At 29.2% G+C, this 18,817-nt stretch overlaps 1 protein-coding gene across 1 annotated transcript in view; it reads left to right on the forward strand.

Moving 5' to 3' along the window:
* The window catches only part of LOC111614386 (kinesin-like protein KIF11), a 37,167-nt gene that overhangs the window by 12,291 nt on the left and 6,059 nt on the right, over positions 1–18,817 (forward strand). Inside the window, exons 5-18 of the mRNA XM_023355756.1 lie at positions 5,908–6,087; positions 6,166–6,375; positions 6,444–6,510; positions 6,584–6,662; positions 6,736–6,928; positions 7,018–7,106; positions 13,697–13,784; positions 13,861–13,995; positions 14,074–14,367; positions 14,446–14,655; positions 14,724–14,790; positions 14,864–14,942; positions 15,016–15,208; positions 15,298–15,386. Of these exons, the coding sequence (XP_023211524.1) occupies positions 5,908–6,087; positions 6,166–6,375; positions 6,444–6,510; positions 6,584–6,662; positions 6,736–6,928; positions 7,018–7,106; positions 13,697–13,784; positions 13,861–13,995; positions 14,074–14,367; positions 14,446–14,655; positions 14,724–14,790; positions 14,864–14,942; positions 15,016–15,208; positions 15,298–15,386 (1,973 nt within the window). The remainder of the gene's footprint in view (positions 1–5,907; positions 6,088–6,165; positions 6,376–6,443; positions 6,511–6,583; positions 6,663–6,735; positions 6,929–7,017; positions 7,107–13,696; positions 13,785–13,860; positions 13,996–14,073; positions 14,368–14,445; positions 14,656–14,723; positions 14,791–14,863; positions 14,943–15,015; positions 15,209–15,297; positions 15,387–18,817) is intronic.

Genomic DNA, 18,817 nt, shown 5'->3' on the forward strand with positions numbered 1-18,817 from the left:
ATTATAAAGATTATGAAATTTAAATTCATTACATTTTCATATTTGTGAGTACTCATGAAATTTTAATCAATACATTTGAAAAATTAATGTTATACATGTTGTTGTTATTTATTACATGGAAATTTAGTGTAGTAAAATTAATATTTTAATTAACAATTTTTTACACAACTGTTGAAAAAAATCAAATTTATAGATGTTTAAGAAGTGAAGAAATTTTAATTAAATATGGCAGATATTCATAGTTAAGAGATTTTCAAAATATTACTTTAAATGTAAATGAAACAATGTTTCCAAATAGTATCAGTGGATCACCACTACAGCCATAGCACTTCCATTAACACTAAGAATTTTTTGCAAAATTTCCATTACTTACTCCTGCAGGATATTTTGATTTGTATGAAGTAGTGAAATTCCTTGCATATTTTCCTGTTTCAATAACATTTGCCTATTACCAAGCTGATTTCCCATACAACAGCTTTATATGTTGTTGGAAACACATGAATTAAAAAAATGTAAAACTGATTAACAACAATCTGCACTCTGGAAGTTGCAGTATGGAAACCCCCATATCAAGCATCCAAATACACCTTGTTTATGGCAGATGAGCCAACTGTCAATAAATTGTGTAAGAGAAAGATTACCATTTATCCAAAACAAACGTTCCGTCACATTGACGAGGAAGGACTTGGATATATTCCACTCCATTACTTTTGAATTTATTTATAGAGTGCAATCAAATAAGTAGCTTAATACAACCACAGGTCAAAATGATCAAGTTAAACAACACGGGAATTTTCAAGTTGCCTATGACTTGCATTGACCATGTAGCCAACATATGCCTTACGTCTCACTTTTAATCACATACCACATTCAAGATTGCTTTTCAAAACCATTACATAATATCAGTGATAACAGATGTTATCAATCTTACAAAGAGAATATATCCATGAAAACATCACCTCAAGCACCCTCTGAACCAATGAACACAATTGGTCATTGGAATTTTCTGGACAGATACTTTGAGATATAAATCAGGAAATAGAATCAATTAAGACCAATACACCCTTTTTGAAAACACTAAATGTATGGAATTATCCATTCTTCACATGGACCTTGACACTCATAACCCTATTGTTGTCATCATGGCTGCTCTCGCGATTGTTTGGAGATGTCACAAACAATCAAGTTGCTTAGGAAAATGAAGTCCAATGATCATATATCCTTTTCCACATCAAGAGGAATGAGTGAAATCAGCTTCTATGGAGATGATCAAATTGAGGTCAGTGGAACCATGGAAACAAGTCTGTCTTTGATGACTCCGGAGGCATTAGAAGTCAATCAACTGATGTTGATAAGACCTGAACAAGAAGAATCTATTACAGTTCCCATCTGCATCGAAACCATCCCTATGCAAATTAGATGTTTATAAAGTTGCGAGGAGGAATCTGTACCTCCTTAGTGATAACCACGTACAATTTCACCAGAGAAAGACCTGAGACTCAACTACCTTTCTTCTTTATTTAGAAATGAACCAATGAAGAAGAACCAACTGCAACAACTTCTATGGAGATGACAAACACTGGGTGAGGTGCAATTTAATGTTCCTGCACTGGTTACCGTGTTCAAGTGTCCGGTGTGCTGTGATCATGTCACCACTGATGTTCCAGTGTCCTGCAGGTCACGTGATCTGTTCCCGATGTAAAGAGTAGTTGTAACGATGCCAGACTTGACACGGAGAAACAGGCAGTTACCAGAATCTTGCCATGGAAAAATTGGTCAAAATTGTGGCCTTACCCTGCAAATACAAGGACAATGGATGTACAGAGATGCAGTTCCAACTGGAACGACAGGCTCATGAATGAAGTTGCCCATACAAAATATGCTCTTGTCCCTCCTTAGATGATTCTTGCACATGGGAAGGAATGCACAGACAGGTGATCCCTCATCTAGCAGAATATCATCTCTCCTCACTTTACCTGGATCCTGATGCCATCAGGATGGTAATCATGGGACAAGAATACACTGTTACCAGTGAGATTTTATAATGCAGATCTTGAAAACTGAAAAAAATCCATGACACTTATCTCCTCTATATAGTAGTTAGGAATGTAGGAACTCAATGGGATGCAAATTATTTTACAGGAAAAATCGAAGTTAGAGGGAAGGGTAGACTTGTATTGTGGTAGTCGATCCCAAGGAGCATAATGGGTGACATAAAAGAAATTACCCGTTTGGGCAACTGCATAATCTTGCACTTGAAGATGTTAGATCAGATACTCAAAAACTTAACTTTAACTGTAACTGTAACTATTCTGCTCTCGAGAAGCTGGAATTCCATCAAAGTATCAGAACAAGACAGAAACCAAGAATAAATCATTCTCCGAAACTAATCCCTCTTGTTGAAGTATTGTAGAATCATGTTACTGTAATGAAAAATGTGGCAAAAACATGTCGTGTACTTAAAAACATACCTCACGATGAATCGGCTGAACAAATGGACACTAAGATCCTGTTCCTTTGTGTTTTACCAGACTCATGGAAGAAGCGTTGGATTTGTGGGAGTTAGACATCACAGCCTTCGACAGAATCCTGGGCCCCTATAATCAGTGAGAAGACAATAAACAGAGTTAACACAAACACTGTCTGCCATGCCGTTCTTCTTAAAAGGAAGAACACAAAGTACCCAGAGCTGCTTGTTTTGTCCCAGAGATCTGAGACAGCAACTGACCTGCAGAGACCAGGAGGGAAACTTAGAATGAAAGGAAGGATGACAGACTGAGATGTCCCAATAAAGTATTAAATCACTGGAAGATAACACTTTAAGGCAAACTGAATGTTCCTCCGACTCATTAAATCCTCAATATCTAACCAAATGTAGATTAATTCCCAATTGTAGAATATTATACCTTATCTATTCCTTGTCATATTTATCATATATAATCATATGTATTATATCATATATATTCATGACCGTATAATAATCTATTTAAAAATATATAACCTCAAATAAACATATTTAATCTATCTGTTCCTTTTCTAAATAAACTCACAACTTCACTCACAAATGTGCATATATATGTAAATTTTGTATCAAATCAAATTCAGGCGTAAAATGTTGAATTGTGTCGCTCCTGCCTATGTGCAAGTTGATGAGAGTGAATATCACATTTCACCTCCACAAATATGTTGTTCTAGCATCTGCTGAAGGTTTGCCCTGAAGAACGCATACTGACCAGAACCATCCACTTGCGTGTGTGGTTAACTCTTGGTCAATTATAGTTTGTGCAATTTTGACACAATCCTGTTGATGAGTAAATTAATGGGGCCGCCACCTCTGGAAAGGCGAAAATTGAACTGACAACCAGAAACTGCCAGGTAAAATGTTGTTAATCTTGGAGCAACACTTTAAAATGGTAGGGAGTCCTGTGATGTTTCAGAACGGATTGAAACTAAAATTCAATTTCCACATGTTAAAAACGAAAACAGCATTATCAAGTCGGACCAAAGGTCATGTTAGTTATGTAAGGGAGAGGAGAGAAAAAAACTGTGTTTGTCAAAACAAGCACAACGTGATGACAAATGATGTAATGGATTAGGTGGAATGTCGGCTGGGGAAGATGGAACTCTGGCACAAGTGCTCATAAAAAGTTGAAGGGGAAAGATTAAACGGTTAGAAAAACATCACATGTGATCACTAAAATCAAAAAATTGACAGAAAATAGAAACAATGGTCTAAATTATGAGTGCACAGCTTATAGTTCTATCAACAAGCTCTGGTCAGAATCAACAAAAAGGTATCAGACAGATGCCACAAAATGGACCTTTCTCCTGACCCGATCAAATCTTGGTTTTTACCTACAAACAAAAAGACCAATCGGGAAGCGAGGAAGGGGTTAAACTTTTTGTTAAGATCAAAACTATGCAACATATTAAATAAAATTACTGTTTAGAAGACTATTGTAAGACAAAATTTTTGATTTTTGTATTGTGTGCATGTTGATATAAAAACTCAACATGAATATATGCAAATACAGTGGAATCTATAAGTGTCATTAATCTGTTCTTAAAGACCTAATGAATATGGAATATGACAAATATAGAAATAATTTTTCTCTTAATTAATAACTGATATTCAATTAATCCATTCCCATTCTAAAAAAAGGCACAAGAATAAAAATTATGGTGTTTGTATCTTTATTGTACTAAATAAATACAGTATAGATAGCTAGACATTTTCATAAAAATATCCATATTGTTTCCATTAAAATAGTTTGATTTTTTATAGCTAGATAGTGTTATAAAAATAGCTAGGCTATTATAATTTAGGTAATTTGCATAGCTAGTTTGTTTGCTAAATCCACTAAATCTAGAAAAAAATTAGCTAAATTGGCAACACTAAGCTAACACAGCTAGCTAATTGGCGTGGGCATGTGATTGTAGTGCCACTGCCAGTGTTGGGAATGATGATGAATACAGAAAATACTGATGAATATGGGGGAAAGTCATCATAATGTGACAAATATCGAATATTATGTATATAGAGGTTCCACTGTATATGTCATGTGACAATTATTAGTGTTTTGTAGTGATTGTAGTCAGTGGTGATATTCAGCGGGTTCGCACAGGTTCGGCCGAACCTGTTGTTAAAATTTTCAAAGTTTTCCGAACCCGTTGTTAAACACACGTAACATTTCTCAGTGGTTTTGTTTCTTTTAAAAAATATATTTAAAAATACGTATTATACTCTGTAACACTACTAAACTAGAGCCTTATACCCCGTTCGCCATGGTGCAACCTCCATCGACCGTTTCAATCTCGACTGAAACGAGATTTAATCGCGATCGACTCAAGAAAGTTCTTGAAACTAGGTCCAGTCATACGAGAGATCCCACAATCCCACGCGCGCGAGAAAATACAAGATGGCTGCGGAACACGTGTCGGGCTATCGACAGCGAAATAAAAAAGATATTGTATTTCGAGAAACGATGACATCTGTCTATTATTATAATAATACCTAATGATAAAATAAATGATTTAGAAAAGTTTTTTCTTGAGAAAAAGTCACAGGGAAAGCAGTTAACCCCTCGGGACTCTAGCAATTTTTGATATTAATGTAATTAAACATAAAAAATATACTTAAAACTGAAAAAAACGAAAGAAATGCGTTAATTTTGAAGAGAAAGCTTCAGATTTTATTTTCCATTGTTTCGCCTTTCTGCGAAATCTGACGCTGATGAGTCATTGTTTACACAGCTGGATGACCTTGAACACAGCTGGAGTTGGATTTCCCGGGACATTCTCTCAGAAGTCTCGGGAGGCGATGGGTTTATAGTAGGGTGAATACTAGCTGGCCGTATATTTTTAAAAAATTAAAATTTTTATTGCGATTTTCCCCCCCCCGACTTAATTAAACTTATAGACTATATAATAAAATATATTAATTAAAAAAATTTTAAAACTATCGGAGGTCGTTTTTGACATTAGAAACTAGCTTTAAATAACTTTACCGAAGAAAAATTTGTGCACTACAACTTTAGAACGATGAATAAAATTTGATATCAAACTCTCATTAAAAAACAATTAAAAAGCAATTAAGCGTGAATCGTGCGTCATTAAAGATAAATTAAAATCGCGATAAAATTCTTTCGCGCGGGAAAAAAATTTGGAGACTTAAAATACATTCCAAAAATTAAAAAAAAATTTTAGAGGGTTCAAACGCCCGAGTTTTATGTAACGCTATGTAACTTGCCTGAGATATCTCGGGCTTGGGGCTTTAAGGAAAACTTTTCTGTTAGCGAACCCTTTGTTGAATATTTCGAATATCACCACTGATTGTAGTGAATATATGCATAGTAGTATGAATATATATATATATTAATGAAATTAATTAATTTTTTTTTTTAATAGGATCCTTTAGCAGGAATAATTCCAAGAGCACTATTTAATATTTTTCGAGAATTATCAAAATATAATGGAGAGTGTTCCGTTCGTATTTCTGCGGTTCAGATTTATAATGAAGAAATATTTGATTTATTGAATGAAAATGATAGTGTTAAGCTGAAATTATATGAAGATAACGTTTTAAAAGTAAACATGTACTCTAATTATAGTAAAAAGTAATAATAATAATATTTTTCAAATTAAAAATTTGAAATTATTATTTAGGGATCAGTACTAATACAGGGACTTACAGAAGTACCAGTATGTAATACAGATCAAGCTTATTTTACAATTGAAAAAGCGATGTTAAGAAGACAAACCAATGCAACTCATACTCATGGTGCATCAAGCCGGAGTCATGCTGTATTCTTTATTTCTGTGTCAACAAAAACAAATACAAAAACAGAACTCTTTAAAATGGGAAAATTAACTTTGGTTAGTGAATGTGTAAAAATATAAAGCTAGTTTACTTTAAAATTTTAATATTTTCCTATAATTTTAAGGTTGATTTAGCTGGAAGTGAAAATATAGGTCGATCAGGTGCAGTTGATAAACAGGCTAGAGAAGCAGGTTTAATATTTATATTATAAATTCATCTTTTTCATTATTTGATGTAACATTCAATGTGCATTTTATATTTTAGGGAGCATTAATCAGAGTTTATTGACATTAAATAGAGTAACAATGGCCCTAGTTAAAAAAGCTATTCATGTACCCTACAGGTAATCACTGATGTGTAATATGAAAATAAAATATTGATTAAAATTATTTTAAAACTTGATATATTATTTTCAGAGAGAGTAAACTTACACGTATGTTACAAGATTCTTTAGGAGGCCATTGTAAGACAACTCTTATTGCAACAATAACGCCTGCCGCAAGCAATATTGAAGAAACACTAAGTACCTTGGAATATGCATGTCTTGCTAAAAATGTTGTTAATCATCCCAAAGCTAATCAGAAATCAATTAAAGTAACATCTATGAAGGTAAAAATTAAGAATTTTACTAGAATACATTTATAATATATGTAGTCTATTATAGATATACAAATATATTTATTTAATTTATTTTTAAGGATTATACCAGCAAAATGTCAAATCTGCAACGAGATTTATTTGCAACTTTAGAGAAAAGTGGTGTAAATATTCCCGAAGAAACTTACAAGTAACATGAATTCTTAAAATTTTTTTGAATAGAATTTTTTCTTTACTTGAAGTTTATTATTTTATAAATTAATTTTAATTTTAAATTATTGATTAGGAATTTGTAGCTATTAATATGTAAGAAATATATACTTGATTATATTATTTTATGATGATTTTGAATCTTACAATGATAATTGTTATAGTATATAAAGTAGAAAACTTGCATGTTTATTAATATACAAAATCATTGCAAAAATGCATTTAACACAGTTTGAAATACCATATAGAATCATTTTATTTTCAATTTTAATAACAAATTTGTAAATACTCACAAAAATAATGACAGTTTTCTTGCATGTTTTTATTAGTGTTTATAGTCATTTATTGTTTTTAAAATTTGATTATTACAAATTTTTAATGACTTCATTAAATTTTATAAGTATGTTGAATAATGTGTAAAAATTATTCAATACATTTATAAAATTTAAAATAAGCATAATAATTTGTGATTCCAACCAAATTGAAGCATGTTGTGGAAAAAATTCTCGAGAAGAAAGAAAAACAACCAGTTTTAAGAATTTAGAATGGCTGGAAAGACTGAAAAAATATGTTTATCCAATGTACGGTACATACATTGAGTAAATGGAAAGATAAAATGTTATACTTGCATCATTTTCCCCAATGAAAACAATTTTGTTAACAAAAACACTGGATACTTAAATTATGAAAGTCTTAATAATCAACCAACCAACTAATTGGGCAGAAATTATGTTACAAATAATTAGAAATTACATGACAAGAACAACTATTCTTTTCTTCCGGATTATTCTAAATTTAAAATTAAATTACTGTTACTACTTTTAAGAGATGGCATCTAACGTCTACCTCTAGTTGTTCTTGTCATGTAATTTCTAATAACTATTTATAGCATAATTTCTGCTTGATTTAATTTGGCTGTTGATTGGTTGATTATGCAAGTCTTGTATAGACAGATGATAAATTTTTATAATGCTTTACATGATGTGTAAATATTTTAATATTGTAATTTGTGATAATTATTTTAAAATAAATTATTCCAAAGACCCTCCAAACACATTTTATTATCTGCACAACTTAATTCATTCAAATACTCACAGTAGTTAAGATTCTATAAAATTTCATATAGTATTAAAATGTATTATACAGGACTAAGAACTAGTATGAGAAATGCAGAACCAAAACCTGTCAAATTTGCAGAAATAATATATTTTGCAGCAATAATATTTCTAATTTTTTGTTTATTTTTATTTGTTTGGTTTGTTGCTTCACTGAAATTCAAACATTTTAAACTTATGATATCTTTTTCTTTTTTTAAAGGCATCTAGAATTTGTATCTTTGATTCTATGGAAATAAGTTTTTTTGATAGTTCATATTTACTTTCATTGGAAAATTGGAAACATAATTTAGGAATTTAATTTGTAAGAAAGAAATTATTTCAGTATGATTCTTAAGAACAAAGTTCTTAAGCAATTTTTAAATGCAAAAGGTTATTCTGAATAACCTTTAATAAACATTTAAAAATCATAATCATCTCAAATAAGCACAAGTTCGGTAGCACAGAATCTATATGATTTGGAGATTTCCTAATGTAATTTTTGTTTTAATAGCTAGTATATCCAACAGTAAGGATTTGTGAAAAAGAATGGAAACATTACATTTAAACAATTACATCAAATATAATAGCAGGGCTTTCCCTGAACAAAAGCTCAGAAATACAGGGTTATGAGGGATTTGATACAATTCTTTGAGCAAAATTGTGTTGTAGAAGTTGTATGTTATACAAAGGTTGTCTTAATATGTTAAATTTTGAATTTAAAATACTTTAATATTTAAGGTTACTTATAAGCCTAAGTTAAAATGCAATTTTTATTAAAAACAAACACTAATACCAGGTAATGTATAAATATGTTTACACTTTTCTGAACTTTCAGTAATACAATTACATTTGTAATTATTTATAGTTATTGTTGTTCAGTTTTCTTTATAAACAGTAAAACTGATTTTGAGAGTTAGAGAATAAAGATTGCAAGGTCTTTATTTCTTAGCTCTCAAAGATTGCAAATACAATCTAGTAAGAATAACCTTAATTGAATTTTTATCTTGAAACCTGATTAATATGATATAGCTTGAATTCACTGTATTTTCACTTTCTTTTGAATAATGTAAACAAACTGACATTTTAAATTTGTACAGTGTGCTCTCTATAGTATATTGGAATTTCGATAAACTTTTCAGTTACTTGTGTTTATTAAAAGGTATTTATTTTTTGAAAATTTAAAAATTCTTAATATATTAAAAATTAAATGAAAAATGTTTTGTATTCATATTAGATTGCATCAAATCAGTTATCAACTTTTATCAATTTATTAGAATAATAATAATACAAACATTTTACTAATAATAAACAGGGATCAAATTAGTAAAAACTGAATAAATGTGAAGAAAATCAGATCTTAAATTAAAAACCAGTAGAATTTAAAAGTGTATATACAGTAAAATCTTGCTAATCCAAACCCTGGTAGTCTAAAATTTTAGTTAAATTGGATGGTAAAAAATTTTTTTCACTCTTTCTCAACAAAACACATGACTGTTGTACCTTCCTTGCATTGGTCAAAATATGTGATGCATACACCCTGAAAATAAATTAAAAATTTGTTATCAAGAATAGTAGATTAGATTAGATTAGATTAGTTTATTGAACATAATAGGCAGTCGCCTGTTACAAGGGGGTACATGCCGATGAAGAAAGATGGAAAATAAACATTCAATAACAAAAATTAAACATATCTTCACTTTAGAATAACATGTAGTATTTTAAGGTTTTACATTTAAGAGTCTTCTTACACCATTATAGCAATTGTAAATTTCATTAATGTTAGCTAGATTGAATTTATTGTACATTTGATTAACTAAACTTTGGCTATTATTTTGATCTTCAATGATCTCTGATTCTTGATCTTTATTAAGGTCACATCCATAAAATAAATGAAGCTTTGAGAGTGTTTTAGCACAATTTGGACAAACGGAGTGTGCAAATTCCAAATATTTACCTTCAAATATTAATCCATTTTGATTCAGTTTCATCTGAATAAAAAATTTTTTGACTTGAAAAGTTAGATTCGTAAAGATATAGTTGTTAATAAACGGGTAATTAAAAAGGAAATTATAGTAATATTTATCACTTCTCTTACGAATATCTTCAATATCCTGAGTTATGGAACATTCTACAGCTCTAAGCATTAATTGATTAATATACTGATTATTATTTCTGAGATAATCAAAAATTAAATTGATGGAAAATCCATATTCATTAAATATGTGAGACAATTGAGCAATCCAATTCCTATTTATACTTGTCTTCTGCAATCTTTTATACAATAATAATACCATCTTATTAGATAAATCATCTGTATTAATTATCTTGTGTAACTATTTCAAGCAGGCTTTTAATAGGATTGTGTTTATTTTATATCTGTTAAATTCCAAACGAAGAACACTTCCTGGCGTATTAAACTCCAATTGATATAACTTGCGTATAAATATATTTTGGATTTTTCCAAAGTTATTAAATCTATTGAGGCACCAGATTGGAGCAGCATATAACAAAGCATTTAATACTATAGAATTAAACAATTTAAAATGTACCTTATTATTTCTTATTTTTGCTTTAGAGAACAAAATTATCAGATTATTTAGAAGATTTCTAGATTTAACCGTTATATATTTATAGTGTTTGTCAAATGACATATTGAAAGACCATATAAGTCCTAGAAATTTCTTTTCGTTAACAATATTTAATTTAACATTTTGAATATAGAAAGACATAACTTTTTTAGACAATCTATTTCCATTTCTGAAAATCATGACCTCAGATTTGTTAGGATTAATTTTAACCTTCAACTTATTTAGATATTCAGTTATTTGTAAAATTTTACGTCGAAGAGCTACTGCAGATGGAGCAAGGATGACTATGTCATCTGCATAGGATATTGATTGAATACAAATATTATCAATATAAATACCGTCGTTTTCATTAGTAAAACAATCATTCAAATCATATAAAAAGAAATTGAACAAATAAGGAGAAAGAGGATCACCTTGTAATAATCCCCTGCAAGTTGAGAATGGATTTCCACATTTATTATTCTGTTTAATTATAACATTATAGTTGCCGTAAAGTTGACCAATAATTTTTACTAAACGTTTGCAAGCCTTATGTTCAAGTAACTTATTCTGGAGCAATTTAATACTTATTGAATCATATGCCTTTGATAAATCAAGAATAGTAAATGAAGTCTAGTCTCCTGTCATACAGTCATACATTTACTCATAAAAAAAGGTTGAAAACCCCAATCTACCTGAATCAAGTTTGTCAGTTCTAAAAACTGACTGTTGTCAGTCAACCTGACATAATACAAAGTGCATATAAATTATTGGGAAATTTTTTAAGATCTTATTTTCATTATTACTGAAGAGAAACATATGATATTTTCACTAATCTTAAAAGCATTTGATGTGTACCCCCATGTGTGTCATAGCAGATGTCCAGGCGGTACTCCCATTTTTTCCAAACCCTCTCAAGCATGTCTTATATGATGTTCCTGATGGCAGTGTTGATGTGCCTCCACAATTCTGGCAGTATCATTGGAAGTGGAGGGATGTAAACATTCTCCTTGGCAAAACCCCAAAGGAAGAAATTGCACACTGTGAAGTCAGGTAGGTGACTGGGTGGCAATGTGCAGAAAGTGTTGTCTGCAGACACTGCACAACCAATCCATTGATCTGGTAGGTGCCCATTTAGGTACTCCCAAACAAATTGTCCAATAATGTATGTGCACCCTGTATAACAGGTTCATCCAACTACAATATATTGAGGAACCCCAGATTAACACTAAAAATACATGGAAGAAAAGAATTTTGGATAATGTGAGCAGGTTTGGGCCACAATTTGTTGAGATTAGTAAGGTTCTACTATATATACATTATATACTGGGTGCCTAGTGTCTTTATACACTACCATATGTAAGTAATACGCAATGCAGGACACATACTAATGAGTGCAGAATGAAGATACAAGATAATGAGAAATACATACAGTGGTGCCTTGTATAATGGACGCTGTGAACAACGGACTTTCTGTTTGGCCGTTATGTGACTCGAGCAATGGACTGGCTGCGAACAACACTTTCCGTTCAGCAGTTATGCGAAGTGAACAATGGTCTTTCTGGGAACAAGTGTGAATGGTGTTTCCACTCTTTTGCCGTTGCCAATGATAATCTGCTATTTTTATAATATATTAGTATTATTAGAATATATTATTAGTATATCTGTAGTACAGATCTCCCATTGGGATTTGGCTTGCTCCCTTGTTTATTATGTACATCACCTCAGTGCAGGGTATTTACATTTATTCAAGTGTTGTGCAAATCATGGCTTCTAAAAAAAACAGAAAGGTGATTTCAATTGAAACAAAGCAAGAAATCATCAGAAGGAGTGAAAGTTGACAAAAACTTCCTTGTCGAATGGGAGAGGTTCAGGAGTTTACCAACACTCATTATTTAAACAGAGCTGAAGCCAACAGGGTCAATGACCTCTACAATGACACCCTTGCCAGTCATTTCCAACAGGTGTTGAAGAAGAGAGAGAAACAGACCACCTTGGACATGTTTTTCAAGAAGCAAGCTGCCAAAAAACAAAGGATGGAACAAGAGGAGATGACCCTGCAAGCTCCGGTAGCCTCTCTTGAATTTGACTCCGATTAAAAAACAATAAAAAGAGACTTGCTACAATGTATAAAAAATATGTATCTGTATAAATATGTAAAAAAAGTGTTCCTCCACCTCCTCCTCACAACATCTGACTACCAGACATAATTGGTGACTACTCCATTTTCATTTATTTTATGGTACAGTATGGTTATTTTATGCTGAGGAACGAATTATATGTTTTAACATATATTTCTATGGGAAAATACGTTTCGTATAACAGACTTTTCACTTAACGGACATGCATCTGGAATGGATTAAGTACGTTATACGAGGCACCACTGTATATTATAAATAAACACATGAGAAATATACATTTTACTGTCTGTGCTTGATATGCGCATCAGCATTTCATACTTTCTGTTCGTGCTGTTTATGCACATAGTTTCCTTTAATACTAAATTGATCATGTTCTACAAGTTTGTAATTGACTTTTTTCAATATGGTACATTATTTTTGAAATAGGACTGCTAACTTCTGAATTTTACAACTAGGGGTGCTGTGAGTGGCTTAGTCTTGTAGTGTGTAGTCATACTATAATATATATATAACTTTACTATAACTATATATCACATTCATAACTGTAACTATTTGTTTGTCAGTTACATGGATATATAAGGACTTTACTATGTATCCTGTATAAATGCATTTTTTAACTTTTATATGTTCTTTTAATTTAAGAAGAATGTAATTAAAGTTAATTAAAACATAAAATTTATTTATAACAGTTTGTAAGATATAATGATCCTGTAATATAATTACTTTAAATGCTATGAAATAAACTTAAATTTTTTTTCATATTAGTTCATTAGAAAATGAATTAAGTAGTACAAGAAAAACTTTCAATGAAAAAACAAATGAAGTAGAAAAACTACAGGAAAAGTTGGAAGAAGTAATCTTATATTATAACATCAAGATAAATTATATTCAACATAAAATTTAATTTATTGATTTAAAATTTTTAACAGGTGAGCTTTCAAGCTACAAATACAAAAAATGAACTTTCGGAAAAAAAGATTGAACTCGATAAATGTAAAACATACTTAGAAAAAGTAATAGTGCAGTTAAAAAAAGATAGAAAAAAATTAAGCTCTGTACAAAATGTAAGTGTCTTTATTTTTCCTTAATAAAATGATCACACAATTTATTTGTGGTATTGAAAATTATATAATATTTAACAGAAATTACAAAAATCTCAACATGAATTTGAAGCTGTGAAGCAATTAGTGTCACATCGTAAAAGAACAGAAACCAAATTAAAAAATCAAGCATCAAAGGTAAAAATATTTAAAATATTTANTTTAGCAGGAATAATTCCAAGAGCACTATTTAATATTTTTCGAGAATTATCAAAATATAATGGAGAGTGTTCCGTTCGTATTTCTGCGGTTCAGATTTATAATGAAGAAATATTTGATTTATTGAATGAAAATGATAGTGTTAAGCTGAAATTATATGAAGATAACGTTTTAAAAGTAAACATGTACTCTAATTATAGTAAAAAGTAATAATAATAATATTTTTCAAATTAAAAATTTGAAATTATTATTTAGGGATCAGTACTAATACAGGGACTTACAGAAGTACCAGTATGTAATACAGATCAAGCTTATTTTACAATTGAAAAAGCGATGTTAAGAAGACAAACCAATGCAACTCATACTCATGGTGCATCAAGCCGGAGTCATGCTGTATTCTTTATTTCTGTGTCAACAAAAACAAATACAAAAACAGAACTCTTTAAAATGGGAAAATTAACTTTGGTTAGTGAATGTGTAAAAATATAAAGCTAGTTTACTTTAAAATTTTAATATTTTCCTATAATTTTAAGGTTGATTTAGCTGGAAGTGAAAATATAGGTCGATCAGGTGCAGTTGATAAACAGGCTAGAGAAGCAGGTTTAATATTTATATTATAAATTCATCTTTTTCATTATTTGATGTAACATTCAATGTGCATTTTATATTTTAGGGAGCATTAATCAGAGTTTATTGACATTAAATAGAGTAACAATGGCCCTAGTTAAAAAAGCTATTCATGTACCCTACAGGTAATCACTGATGTGTAATATGAAAATAAAATATTGATTAAAATTATTTTAAAACTTGATATATTATTTTCAGAGAGAGTAAACTTACACGTATGTTACAAGATTCTTTAGGAGGCCATTGTAAGACAACTCTTATTGCAACAATAACGCCTGCCGCAAGCAATATTGAAGAAACACTAAGTACCTTGGAATATGCATGTCTTGCTAAAAATGTTGTTAATCATCCCAAAGCTAATCAGAAATCAATTAAAGTAACATCTATGAAGGTAAAAATTAAGAATTTTACTAGAATACATTTATAATATATGTAGTCTATTATAGATATACAAATATATTTATTTAATTTATTTTTAAGGATTATACCAGCAAAATGTCAAATCTGCAACGAGATTTATTTGCAACTTTAGAGAAAAGTGGTGTAAATATTCCCGAAGAAACTTACAAGTAACATGAATTCTTAAAATTTTTTTGAATAGAATTTTTTCTTTACTTGAAGTTTATTATTTTATAAATTAATTTTAATTTTAAATTATTGATTAGGAATTTGTAGCTATTAATATGTAAGAAATATATACTTGATTATATTATTTTATGATGATTTTGAATCTTACAATGATAATTGTTATAGTATATAAAGTAGAAAACTTGCATGTTTATTAATATACAAAATCATTGCAAAAATGCATTTAACACAGTTTGAAATACCATATAGAATCATTTTATTTTCAATTTTAATAACAAATTTGTAAATACTCACAAAAATAATGACAGTTTTCTTGCATGTTTTTATTAGTGTTTATAGTCATTTATTGTTTTTAAAATTTGATTATTACAAATTTTTAATGACTTCATTAAATTTTATAAGTATGTTGAATAATGTGTAAAAATTATTCAATACATTTATAAAATTTAAAATAAGCATAATAATTTGTGATTCCAACCAAATTGAAGCATGTTGTGGAAAAAATTCTCGAGAAGAAAGAAAAACAACCAGTTTTAAGAATTTAGAATGGCTGGAAAGACTGAAAAAATATGTTTATCCAATGTACGGTACATACATTGAGTAAATGGAAAGATAAAATGTTATACTTGCATCATTTTCCCCAATGAAAACAATTTTGTTAACAAAAACACTGGATACTTAAATTATGAAAGTCTTAATAATCAACCAACCAACTAATTGGGCAGAAATTATGTTACAAATAATTAGAAATTACATGACAAGAACAACTATTCTTTTCTTCCGGATTATTCTAAATTTAAAATTAAATTACTGTTACTACTTTTAAGAGATGGCATCTAACGTCTACCTCTAGTTGTTCTTGTCATGTAATTTCTAATAACTATTTATAGCATAATTTCTGCTTGATTTAATTTGGCTGTTGATTGGTTGATTATGCAAGTCTTGTATAGACAGATGATAAATTTTTATAATGCTTTACATGATGTGTAAATATTTTAATATTGTAATTTGTGATAATTATTTTAAAATAAATTATTCCAAAGACCCTCCAAACACATTTTATTATCTGCACAACTTAATTCATTCAAATACTCACAGTAGTTAAGATTCTATAAAATTTCATATAGTATTAAAATGTATTATACAGGACTAAGAACTAGTATGAGAAATGCAGAACCAAAACCTGTCAAATTTGCAGAAATAATATATTTTGCAGCAATAATATTTCTAATTTTTTGTTTATTTTTATTTGTTTGGTTTGTTGCTTCACTGAAATTCAAACATTTTAAACTTATGATATCTTTTTCTTTTTTTAAAGGCATCTAGAATTTGTATCTTTGATTCTATGGAAATAAGTTTTTTTGATAGTTCATATTTACTTTCATTGGAAAATTGGAAACATAATTTAGGAATTTAATTTGTAAGAAAGAAATTATTTCAGTATGATTCTTAAGAACAAAGTTCTTAAGCAATTTTTAAATGCAAAAGGTTATTCTGAATAACCTTTAATAAACATTTAAAAATCATAATCATCTCAAATAAGCACAAGTTCGGTAGCACAGAATCTATATGATTTGGAGATTTCCTAATGTAATTTTTGTTTTAATAGCTAGTATATCCAACAGTAAGGATTTGTGAAAAAGAATGGAAACATTACATTTAAACAATTACATCAAATATAATAGCAGGGCTTTCCCTGAACAAAAGCTCAGAAATACAGGGTTATGAGGGATTTGATACAATTCTTTGAGCAAAATTGTGTTGTAGAAGTTGTATGTTATACAAAGGTTGTCTTAATATGTTAAATTTTGAATTTAAAATACTTTAATATTTAAGGTTACTTATAAGCCTAAGTTAAAATGCAATTTTTATTAAAAACAAACACTAATACCAGGTAATGTATAAATATGTTTACACTTTTCTGAACTTTCAGTAATACAATTACATTTGTAATTATTTATAGTTATTGTTGTTCAGTTTTCTTTATAAACAGTAAAACTGATTTTGAGAGTTAGAGAATAAAGATTGCAAGGTCTTTATTTCTTAGCTCTCAAAGATTGCAAATACAATCTAGTAAGAATAACCTTAATTGAATTTTTATCTTGAAACCTGATTAATATGATATAGCTTGAATTCACTGTATTTTCACTTTCTTTTGAATAATGTAAACAAACTGACATTTTAAATTTGTACAGTGTGCTCTCTATAGTATATTGGAATTTCGATAAACTTTTCAGTTACTTGTGTTTATTAAAAGGTATTTATTTTTTGAAAATTTAAAAATTCTTAATATATTAAAAATTAAATGAAAAATGTTTTGTATTCATATTAGATTGCATCAAATCAGTTATCAACTTTTATCAATTTATTAGAATAATAATAATACAAACATTTTACTAATAATAAACAGGGATCAAATTAGTAAAAACTGAATAAATGTGAAGAAAATCAGATCTTAAATTAAAAACCAGTAGAATTTAAAAGTGTATATACAGTAAAATCTTGCTAATCCAAACCCTGGTAGTCTAAAATTTTAGTTAAATTGGATGGTAAAAAATTTTTTTCACTCTTTCTCAACAAAACACATGACTGTTGTACCTTCCTTGCATTGGTCAAAATATGTGATGCATACACCCTGAAAATAAATTAAAAATTTGTTATCAAGAATAGTAGATTAGATTAGATTAGATTAGTTTATTGAACATAATAGGCAGTCGCCTGTTACAAGGGGGTACATGCCGATGAAGAAAGATGGAAAATAAACATTCAATAACAAAAATTAAACATATCTTCACTTTAGAATAACATGTAGTATTTTAAGGTTTTACATTTAAGAGTCTTCTTACACCATTATAGCAATTGTAAATTTCATTAATGTTAGCTAGATTGAATTTATTGTACATTTGATTAACTAAACTTTGGCTATTATTTTGATCTTCAATGATCTCTGATTCTTGATCTTTATTAAGGTCACATCCATAAAATAAATGAAGCTTTGAGAGTGTTTTAGCACAATTTGGACAAACGGAGTGTGCAAATTCCAAATATTTACCTTCAAATATTAATCCATTTTGATTCAGTTTCATCTGAATAAAAAATTTTTTGACTTGAAAAGTTAGATTCGTAAAGATATAGTTGTTAATAAACGGGTAATTAAAAAGGAAATTATAGTAATATTTATCACTTCTCTTACGAATATCTTCAATATCCTGAGTTATGGAACATTCTACAGCTCTAAGCATTAATTGATTAATATACTGATTATTATTTCTGAGATAATCAAAAATTAAATTGATGGAAAATCCATATTCATTAAATATGTGAGACAATTGAGCAATCCAATTCCTATTTATACTTGTCTTCTGCAATCTTTTATACAATAATAATACCAGCTTATTAGATAAATCATCTG

This window comes from Centruroides sculpturatus, unplaced genomic scaffold (genome assembly GCF_000671375.1).
Source record: "Centruroides sculpturatus isolate CEXI.00-Female unplaced genomic scaffold, Cexi_2.0 scaffold2076, whole genome shotgun sequence".
Lineage (NCBI taxonomy): Eukaryota > Metazoa > Arthropoda > Arachnida > Scorpiones > Buthidae > Centruroides > Centruroides sculpturatus.